General features: G+C 40.7%; 2 protein-coding genes across 3 annotated transcripts; one reads left to right on the plus strand and one right to left on the minus strand.

Annotated features, from left to right (window-relative positions):
- Positions 1-5,536: 5,536 nt before the first annotated feature.
- Positions 5,537-6,061, minus strand: LOC110944917 (circumsporozoite protein-like). The gene has a single exon (XM_022186559.1). It carries the CDS (start codon positions 6,059-6,061, stop codon positions 5,537-5,539), a length of 525 nt encoding a protein of 174 aa, XP_022042251.1.
- Positions 6,062-9,153: 3,092 nt separating this feature from the next.
- Positions 9,154-10,889, plus strand: LOC110865727 (myelin transcription factor 1-like protein). 2 transcript variants are annotated; one of them, XM_022115054.2, is made up of 2 exons: positions 9,154-9,520; positions 9,772-10,889. In XM_022115054.2, exon 2 carries the CDS (start codon positions 9,800-9,802, stop codon positions 10,718-10,720), a length of 921 nt encoding a protein of 306 aa, XP_021970746.1. In that variant the 5' UTR covers positions 9,154-9,520; positions 9,772-9,799; the 3' UTR covers positions 10,721-10,889. The 2 variants fall into 2 exon arrangements, with proteins under 2 accessions (XP_021970746.1, XP_021970745.1); XM_022115053.2 differs by having other exon boundaries at positions 9,155-9,388.
- The last annotated feature ends 512 nt before the right edge of the window (positions 10,890-11,401 follow it).

An 11,401-nucleotide genomic window follows, 5' to 3' on the forward strand; every position in this document is an offset into this window, starting at 1 on the left:
GCGTGACTGACCAGGATCCAGCCACCAATCATACTGAACAAGCATATAAGTAGTTATAAAAGTTTAACCATCACAATTGGTGTTTCAAAACAAACAAGTTAAGTTGCAAGCGGAAGCATAAGTTTAAAGTTATAACATAAGTTCCAAAAGTTTCAAGTTTAACATAGTCTTGTAGCAATCCCTGTCCCACAACGATCCTCCTCCATGCAAGCTCCCACTGAGTACCTATGGTCCTGCAAAGCATGTAGTAACGAGTCAACAACTAGTTGAGTGAGTTCACGGGTGGGCGTTCGTTTTAGTTGTTTCGAAAACAGTTTACTTTATCTGGCATCCTGCCGTGGGGGTTACCCCATAGTTTAAAAACGTGACCAGTTCGTTCCCAGTTACTCCGGCACTCCAGCCGTGGGGGCTACCCCATGTAGTTATCAGGCATTTCGGCCGTGGGGGCTACCCCATGTACATCATCTGGCTCTCCAGCCGTGGGGGCTACCCCATGTGTATACTAGACTCGTTACCGTATCGATTGCTGACTGTAGTCATGTTTATGTGCCCTGAAAACATCAATGTCTATCATCATTGACGTGCCCCAGATCCATTAGTTCACGCCCGTCCTCTGCGGCACGGTGTGAGGCTTGTCAGACCTAAATAGCGCTATCTAACTAATGACCCGCTCGCCATTGGCCCGGCGATTAGTCGATACAAAAAGGAGGGACTTCGTGATAGAGTTTTAGTCTAGTACGTTTATCCGTCCATCCGGACGAGGAATCACATTCCTGAACCACTGACGTCCTACCCAAGGTAGACGAGGAACCACGTTCCTTAACCCCGTTCCCAACCCAGGGAATCCCATGCTTTGTAAAGGGTGTGAACTCACCTTGGTTTGCTCGGCAGTCAAACACAGAAAGTCAATCAAGTCGCAAGTAGTCAATAACGTCCTAACACGGATATCACGTATAATCAGATTCGAACCAAGTAGTGCACAAATGTTCAACATGTTTGGCAAGCACGTTTAGCAGTAACAGTTAACAGTCAACAGTAGCACATACGGTTCACAAGTTCAGCCCAACTACTTAGGCCCAAACACGTAAAAGCAGTTAACACAGAAGCCCATCAGTCTGGCCCATTAACTAAGGCCCAAAAAGTGTGGTCTCGAGTCGCAACCGGACTCGCAAGCATGGTCTCGAGTCATGCTGTGTGTTGATTATGGATGGTTGCGAGTCGCAACCGGTGTCGCAACCGTAGTCTCGGTTCATCATGCTGAGGTCTCGAGTCGCAACGGGACTCGTAACCTGTGGTTTCGGCTTGTCCTGCTATGGTTGCGAGTCGCAACCGCGTGGTCTCGAGTCATCACGCTGTGGTTGCGAGTCGCAACTGCGTGATTGCGAGTCGGTAGCAGTCGTTTTCAAGTTCACGTGTTGATGCAGATGGTCAGATTAATGGTACAGTATAATCAGGCCCAAATCCGGAAACTACCAATAGCATTCCACTAACAGTTTTCCTAATCAGGTTACTAGTCAAAGATGGATCAAAATCACAAGGGTTTTCACATTCTTAACTATCATTCAAAGTGTTCTTCACATATTCAAAGCATATATTCAAGTTCTTCATAACATAAACAACACTTATTCACCCAAAATCATGAACAACCATCAAGATACAATTTTCTAGCATGCATCCTACTTGACAACCATATTTATTAGCCGATTTTTCTTAGTATAAACACCCAAACTTTTCGGATCAAACCCAAATGCAACCAATATCATCATTCACCTTTTTGTCATACCATGAACCGATTTCTTTTTCAAAACATTATGTAAAACTTAACAACTTAACATATTGTCACATAATCTCATCATACATTTATTCAAGCACAAACACATCATGAACATATTTGACACTTATGCATTCAACAATATCCAACAAGAAATACTAACCGGTTGGTGAGGTGTGTGTGTGCCGATCCAAAGTTCCAAACCCGAGAGTCCTTGTGCTAACCGATTAAATCCGAGAGTCTTGGAGGTGTGTTTGTGTTCTTAAGGCTTAGAGAGAGAAGTAGGAGAGTGTGTGTGTTGTATTGTTCAACAAATGGCAAGAACTAACTAAGGGTAGTTTATATATAGGCTAGTTCCAAGTGTGCACCCTTAGTGGGTTTCGAGTGGGGTTTACGGCCCAAAGGCCCAACCGGCCAAAGGTTCTCGGCCCAAGGCCCAAAACCGATTACTAGTCACTCGAGACCTCATGGTCTCGAGTCGGGTTCCTTGTTGTTTCGTGTCGGGTTCTCGGTTCACATATAACACGTACACATATAAATACAATACACACGTAACAAAGCACTTATCACATAAAAAGGTTCACGTTATCATTTAAACTAGTCACATAACGTACAAGCAAGTTACAACGAAAGGTTCTAAATTTCGAGTTGTCACAGTCGAAGGATCCTATATTTGGTCGAAGGATAGAGTCTTGGGTCGAAAGTTAGGTCTTATGTTTCGTGATCCTTCGAAGGTTGGATCCTTCGGTCGAAGGATCTTCGGTTGAAAGATGTCTTGGTCGGAGGATCATTAACAAGTTGCAACATATTTCTACTAGCACAATGATTTTACAAGATTCCAAGGATAAGAAAATACGACAAAGGAGTCGGGGAATAGGATAATACTAACCTCGGGAATTCGGGTTGTCACACATTTAACTACAAAAATAAAATAACAAAATTATACAACAACAACAATACTAACTAGACTACAGAGAAAACTAAAACGAAATGTGAAATAAAATATACAACAACAATTGACTTATCACCTCATGGTGGTCGAATGGCATGCTTGCCGCCTACAAACTCCTCGAAATCACCCACCGGTGATTCATACCATTTGTTGCCAAACGGTCCAAACTTCCTCACCTCCTCTTCCTTCTTCTTTTCTAGAGGTGACTTTTTCGCCTTCTTTTTCTTGACTGTTTTCTTCCTTGTTTCTCCAAACCTACCAACCATGGCACACACCTTTTTGTTTGGATTCATGTCCTTTTTAGGACACTTATCCTCACCGAGCGGGTTAGTGAAATTTGGAAAAACATTTAAATTTAATTCCCGGTCCCCAAACTTCATGCTTACCGTTCCCATTGCATAATTTATTATGGCATTAGTAGTTGCCAAGAACGGTCTACCCAAGATAACTACCGGTTGGGTGTCCTCAACACACCCAACATAGTCTACTACCAAAAAGTCAACTGGGTAGTAGCAATCATCCACCTTAACAATCACATTCTCCACCATCCCCCTTGGATGCGTGGGAGTCTGATCGGCCAATACCAAGGGAGTATCAATTTTTTAATGGACCAAAATCGTATTGGTCATACAAAATCCCAGGTAAAATGCTCACACAAGCTCCAAGATCGAGGAGAGCCCTCTCAATTTTGAAGGTTCCAATTTGAATTGGAATAAGAGGATCTCCCGGATCTTGAGCTTTTTGAGGAAGGGCACTCGATAGACGGCACTAACATGAGATATCAAATCAACCGGTTCGAGTAATTTGTTGTGGCCTTTTTCGATGCTTAACTCCTTTAAGCATTCCCCATGAGCAGGAACCTTTTTAATGTCATCGAATAACGGTAAATTAATTTTTGCTTGTTTAAAATTTTCCCACCTCTCATCCTTCGGTGGGTACCGTTCCTCAACTTTTGATGCATTAATCGGTTTAGTTTGATTTAAACAATTTTCACAAAAAGAATTTTTATTCATTTTTTCAATTTTAATTTGTGAAATCGTTTCTTATTCATTTTTACTTTCCAACTCATCTCTTGTATTTCCCATTACACCATCAAAGCATTGTGGTGATGGAATGCTTTCAACACTACTACAAACCTCATCATTTGAAAGAAGACTTACTGCGCTAATATGCACATTCCTCACATTGCCCGTGCTTGAACTTTGATGCTTCGGGTTCGTCGTCGTGTCACTTGGAAGCTTTCCCATGCTTCCCCTTATTTGTGCCATCTCTTCCGCAAGTTGACCCACTTGCCTCGCCAATACCTCATGTGATTTGTCTCGCATCTCATTTGTCTTCTTCATCTCCTTAATATCACTGTTAGATTCCTTAACCACATTGAATAAGGCGTCCATTTTGGCACTCAAATCATCACCACCGGTTTGATTATTCGACCCGCTTCCAATACCGCCTTGATTATTGTAATTCCTTTGGTACCCACCTTGGTAATTGTTGTCCCAACCTTGGTACCCTTGATTGTAATTACGTTGGTAACCCCCTTGGTTACCACCTTGGCGATTTTGATATGATGACCCGCTTTGGTTACCCGGTTGAAAGTTCAGGTTCATTTGATTTGCGGCATTCCCATATCCGAAGTTGGGATGATTTCTCAATCTTGGATGATAAGTGTTCGAGTTCATATCATTGTTCTTTCTATCCCCGAACACTTGATTTACCTCCTCGGTGTAATCACTCGGCCCCATTGGACATTGATCGGTCCTATGGCCGATATCCCCACAATCTTCACACACCGCGAATTGCACCACATTCACCTCCTTCCTTTTCATTCGAGCCATTTCCCGTTCTAAAGTAGAAATTCGATCCTTAGTATCAAGATCGGGAAGTGATCGGGAGACGGGATGTTTCTTAGCTCTATCGGCCGATTCCTTCTCCTTCGACCGCTTGCTCATCCGCTCAAGGAATTCCCAATCATCATCTTCATGATTGCTTAATAGAGTTCCGTTGCTTGTTGACTCGAGGCGATTCCACGTCGCATCATCCAAACCACGTACAAAACACTTCACCAATTCCCACTTTTCTATTTGGTGATGTGGGCATTTCCGAATCAATTATTTGCATCGAGTGAACGCTTCATGCAACGGTTCACTCGATAGTTGCCGAAACGACCTTATTTCATCCCGTGCATCATCGGTCTTCGCCATTGAGTAATACTCGTCGAGAAAAACTTGTTGCATTTCGCCCCATGTCCAAATGCTATTCGCCGGAAGTGTAAGAAACCATTGCTTTGCTTTATCCTTTAGCGAAAACTGGAATAATCAAAGCTTGACCTCCTCCAATGCAAAGTTGTGCCCCCCAATAATGTTACAAATGGAGGAAAACTCTGCCAAATGCGTGTACGGTTCATCATTAGACCTCCCATTGAAGTGGGGAAGTATATTGATTGAATGAGCCTTACAGTCGAACATTCTCCTTTCACACACTATTGGAGAGTCATTATCGGTAACCACCGGTCGAAAACGGTCATTCACTCCCCTTGGAGGTTGTTGACGACGATGCGGACCGTTAACTTCTTGATCGACCGGTCTTCGATTATCCCTTCTATCACCTCTTCGATTTCCACCTTGGTTACCCCTTTGATTTCCTCCTCCCACGAAACGAGGAATCCGGTTAGGGTTAGCATTGTTGTTATTGTTGTTGTAAAACCCTTCATTCTGTTTCCTTTGGTTGTTGTTTCGTGGTTGACGGTTGTTCTCGTAACCGTCATTTCTCACATTCCCATACCCATAGTCATCGTTCCCCAAAAAGTTGGTGTTTTAATAGCCAAGCTCATCATCTTCAAAACCTCTAGCATTGTAGATGTTACCCCTATTCAAATACCCCCAATCTTCATCATCATTGGCCCGATCATCGTAGTATCCCCCATCATCCGAATATTCCGTATGAACACTCACATGTTCCGGCGATTGATAACCGGGAACACTATATGGTTCGTCATCGGGGATAGCGTTTCTCAAATCGTCTATGTTAAAGAACGGGTCTTCATTCGAGGGATTGCCACGATCTCGATTGCCTCTACGGTCGGAATTAACATTCAGATCATCAAGGTGAATGGGTAAGGAGTTTTGTCGGTAAAGGTTTTGTTGTTGGGGTGTTCTTTGGGTGTTGTTGGAATTTTGGTTTCGGAAAGGTGGTGTAGGTGGTCGAGAGTTGTTATTACCACCCGGTTGTTCTTGAGGTATAGGTTCAACATTTTGGGTGGGATTAAAATTGCTTCGGTATTGGAATTGGTTCGGGTTTTGATTTTGGTTAAGGTTTTGGTTTGAGTTTTGATTTGCCATTGAATCGGTTTCAATGGAGGGTGTGAGTTGTGGTGTTTGGGTCACGTGGTTAGAAGCAAGTGTTGCCTCCAACCGGCTTGCTAAATTCCTTCTTGTAACACTTTCTATTTCCGGTTCGTAGACTAACGGTGAAGTCCTCCCGGAGTTCCACGTATGCATGCACTACCTGCAACCTGCACAAGTAACACACCCCGCGTAACAAAGAAAAAGACAAAGTACAAGAAAAGAAATTATGCAACTTAAACAGTTAATCACGTAATTCAAACAATATCCAAACACAAAGCGCACGCACTCCCCGGCAATGGCGCCAAAATTTGATCGGAGTGTCGCGCTCCGGTCAAAGATAAAATTTATAAGCCCTATTTACCCTTAACAAATAGCTAGTTGTAGCAAGGGGTCGAACCACGAAGAGTATGTGGTTTGCGAGTGGATTCGATTGAATTATAAAAAGGTGTTTCAATTATGAAGCTTGCTATGATATTTTTGTATTTTTGTTTTGTTGAAAGATGTGAATTTGAACTAATGGAATTGGTTTAATTGATTAACAACTCATAATTAACGATTGCAAGAAAAATTGGTTACTAAACAATAATTAGAAGAAGGGTTCACACCCGGCTTCGGTAATTGCTAACCTAGGGTTTCTACAAGTTTTAGATTCAACTCAATTGTATACGATTAGCGGATTTAGTGTACCGTGACTTAGGTGCCAATAACTATCAACGTTTCGAAAAAAGGACAAGAATGCACTTTGTAATCAACACAAGTAAAACCTAACCAAGACAATGCATAACTACACATAACCATTTCGCAAAGTCATAACTTTATAATCGTTCGACAATTTACGAATATGAAACAAATGTAAACTATTGTCAATGGTTTCAAAAATCAATACAAGTTGTCACAAAGTTGAATCAAGAACAATTTAAAACCCTAAATTAAACAACTACCTACACCGGGATGAAACCAAAGTGATTAGCCGCTCATGGTTGAAGAAACTTGATCACCGGATGCTTGAAACATGAATTGGACCATCTTGAAGCTTGAATGATGGAGGAATGGTGGATGATTAGGGCTTTGGTGAACGATGATGGTTGAAAAATTGATGGTGGAATGATTAGGGTTTGTATGGATTGATGATTGTGAATGATGGTGATGATGTTCTTGATGATTCCCAATCAAGATGATCCTATTCTCCGGCTCCAAGATGAAGATTTGTACTCCAAGGACATGTAACCCCCGTTTGAATGCTAAAAATTCCGTTTAAACTCGTTCCCAACAACCCAAGTAGCAAAATTCGCGTTTCAGTAAACCAAGGCCCGTCGGCGACGGCATCCAGATCTCTGAAATCCATCCGACAGGTTGTTTGGCTCTTTACGGGCACCTTGTGACGACGGGACTTTCTAGAGCCCGTCCCGGACGGCCTAGAGCCCGTCCCCGACGGCCTAGAGCCCGTCCCCGACGACCTCTAGTTTTTCCTGTTTCGTCCGAAACTGTTTTTTTCATAACTTCTTCGTTATAGCTCCGTTTTATTCACCATTTTTGCCCACGTACTCGTAATTCAGCCCTCTATCATGTCATCTTCCGATATATCCATTTTAAATCCATTAACATTCCCAAAACACATCCAATCTTCGTGATTAACCCGGTTTTGTTCATTTCACATCCCCGGTTGATCCGATTCACGTCCCGGTGCTCCGTTTAGCTCCCGATTAGCTCCTTAAACTTTTTAGACCTGTAAAACACGAATCCCATTAAAAGTAGGCTATTTAAGATTAAAAGCTATGTAAAAAACATTAACTTAAGTACAAACGATAACCAGTTTTCGACCACGTATCACCAATCTAGTCCATAGATTGTTTTGATCAGACGATCATTAAGCGTTCTCACCGTTCTCACACATTTCATCGTTTTCTCTAAATCCCGACCCTATATATATATATATATATATATATAATGATAATTAATAATTAAGGTTTGGAACCAAACCATTAAATCATCACAACAATTGGTTGGGCCAACCAATACTTAGTTCCATATGATTTGTAATTTACTTACCACATTAAGAGTTATTGACATGGGACATTTATTTATTACCAAGGTAAAGAAAAATATTATAACTAGAGATGATAATGGACCCATGGCATTATAGCCTAGTGGTATCTTGGTGGTGGGATAAGGCTTATGACCATTAGGTCATGGGTTCGATTCCCACAAAGGGGGTTTTTCCCAGATTTATTGGGTTTTCTCCTGAATTGGTGTATAGGCGTTATTGTCTAGTGGAGATGGATATGATCGGGTGGTTCTGCTGGTGGCCCGATGATACTCCAGTGGTCCGTCAGTGATCTAAATTTGCCGTTCAAAAAAAAAAAAAAAAGAGATGATAATGGGATGAGTTCGGGTAATCCCAACCAGGGTTGGTCTTATAAGACTTGGGACCTCTTAATTCTAACAAATGTTTTTCTGTACAACTCTGCATTTCGATTTTGTTTGCAAAAATAGAAGATTCGCTCATCCAACCCACTCACTTTTGTAATATGATTTAATTTTGAAGAAATATTGTCAACTTGGGAGGTCATCAACAAAAATGAAAAGGATTAATAACTTATTAACATTTATGAAAAACATTAATACCTAACCAATTTGAAGAAAATCAAAGTGTCAATTCTGTTATGAATGAAAATGGAGATTGAATTACAAATTCTAACTTTTTTATTTTTTAAAAAATAATAATAACATGTTGAAAATGGCCCCGGTTTTATTTCGTCTAGGCCCCCAAGATATTATTTTAAGTATACATTGTCAGGTGAACAAGTATATCACTAAGGCCCGCAAAAAAAAGAAGAAAAAAAAAACAATTACATACCCGATCTCATACCCGATTATCTAACTCTATACACGTAGTACATGTGTTAGGTTTCAAGTTTACCTATGAAGTTTAGGTTTGTTTGTCGTCCCTGATTATAACCTTCATTTGATTTGTTAAATTGAAGAACATTTTAATAAATAAAAAAATTTAAAAGAAAATGGTGGTTAAATAAAGAATTTATATTTTTGTGTATAAGAAAGAATTGAGGAACAGCCACCCACCCCATTTATGGTAAATCCAAAAACCAACTTCTTGTTCGCTCCCAACTCCAGTAAGATCCACCTTTTTACAACACGCACACACTGACACACGCTTGGTTATGGTTAATGAGAGAGAAAGAGATTGTGTGTCTAGAAGTGAAACTACATACATAGCTCCTACTGTCTAAGCTACCGCACTCAAATGTAGAAGAAAACCCCACCCCCTTTCACTTTCACTTTCACTTTCCCTTCAAAATCCAGGTATTCATCTTAATTTATCTTTTAATTTTGCTTGTAATGACTCTCTGCTTGCTTTCTAGGGTTTCCTTACCTTATTATTATTGATTCTGCTGGATTTGGGGGAAATTTGATCCAATTGCTCATCCACCCTAGGTCGTATGTTTGATTTCTGTTACAAAATTTCTTTAACTGTCTGGGCATTCATTGTATTTTCATTCTTCAAAAACATGCCTCAAATCAGACACATTTTTTGTATGGTTACAAGTCAAAATGCATCTATATTCTGAAACGCAATATGATTTACCTTAAAGAACTCAAAACTTAGAAGCCGGGATTCAATCCCTACTTCTGCAATAGTTGTCTATGCATATTAAACTGAAGTATGTTGTTTCTGTACTTTACAGGCCACTTTGTTATTCTTAATATATCAACATGTATAGACATTCACCTGTAAGAAACCAGAGGTCCAAAGGAATCAAGACCAAACATGTTGTGCAACTTTGTTTATTAACTGCTGTTTGCTTTTGGCTACTCTTCCAAGTCAAAAGGTCCCATGACAAGAAGAAAGAGTTTGATGCCAACATCTCATTAAACACACATGCTACTGATGAAACCGTCAAATTTGGAAGAAAAGACCTTCAACCAAAACTAGTGGAAACAACCACAGGGATCCAGATGCCTGAGGATACTCAAGAACAAGAAGACGACGAAGAAGAAAACAAACACGACGAAGAAGAGCAAGATGAAGATAAGATTGAGGATGGGGGAGGGGGTGGGGATGATGAGATCGATGAAAAGTCAAACATGGAGATTGACCGTGATGAGGTGGATATCATAGATGAAGACAAAGAAATTGAAGAGAGTGAGGGTGAGGAACACGAAGAGAAAGACGCTGAAAGTGAAACGGAAAGCAGGGTTGAAGATGGATCCACCCACGAGGCACGTGAAGAACACTACAAAGCGGATGATGCTTCTAGTGCAGTTCTTACTCATGATCCCGAAAACGAAATACAGAATGGAACTTTAGATGATAATTCAAGTGAGAATGTTGGTTTAGTTGATCACGGAACTGTAGCTGAAGAAAAAAATTCTCAATCCATGAATGCCACTTCATCAGTTGAGAATCCAAATACCACAACCGTTTCTAGTGATTACCGGTTTGATTCTAATGCAACAGTGACTAATACAACACCAAATTTGACAAATAACTCAGGGATGTTGAAGCCGAATGGTGAAGACGATGATTCAGAAAGTGATAATTTGGAGACTAATAAAGAAGATCCAACATATTCAGAGGGCCAGAATGATCTAGAAACAATGCCTGAGATTGAAACAGATACTGCTTCAGAATAAAACAAGATGCTTTTTTTGGAGTTGTTTAGTTATTTCCACCTATTAGAATTTAGAAGTTGTGGGTTGTACTACTTGTGGAATGTTGAGTGTCAATATTAATAGCATTTGGTTTGGTATGTAAAATCAATCTTCCACTCATGATGAATCAATATTTCAGGAGTTTGACACATAATTTAGAGTCAAATACCTGGTTGATCCCTGTGGTTTTGCAAATATTGCAGACTTGGTCCTAGTGGTTTGCAAATCTGCCACGGATCTGACTCTCTTCTGGCCTATTGTGTCACTAGGGGAAAGTGCCCGTTTTCATTTCCTTTAGCAAATGAGCAAGTTTTCATGACTTTATCGCTTGCTCAATGTGCTTCCACAGCTGCCAGCAGTTAACATGACCTTTTTCTTTACAGGACGTCACAATATTTCTTGGGATCCTAAGACCATGGGATTTGGCTTTTCGAACCTCGCACTCATGATGGATTTGTCTAACCAGCTTAGTGTTTCGTACCCTGTGAATAAAACCTGAAATTCTGATGGCTTCACCCGCCTCCAAACTTGTAGGCTTTCCCTGTTATATTGGGTAATAAGGTCCACACGGTTTCGCCATCCATGGATCTCACACTGATTCCTCAGGCTAAAAGGGCATTTTATTCAAGTGCATCCCACAATTCCCATTTTTGTGTTTGTGTT

The sequence above is a fragment of the Helianthus annuus genome, chromosome 16 (assembly GCF_002127325.2).
Source record: "Helianthus annuus cultivar XRQ/B chromosome 16, HanXRQr2.0-SUNRISE, whole genome shotgun sequence".
Lineage (NCBI taxonomy): Eukaryota > Viridiplantae > Streptophyta > Magnoliopsida > Asterales > Asteraceae > Helianthus > Helianthus annuus.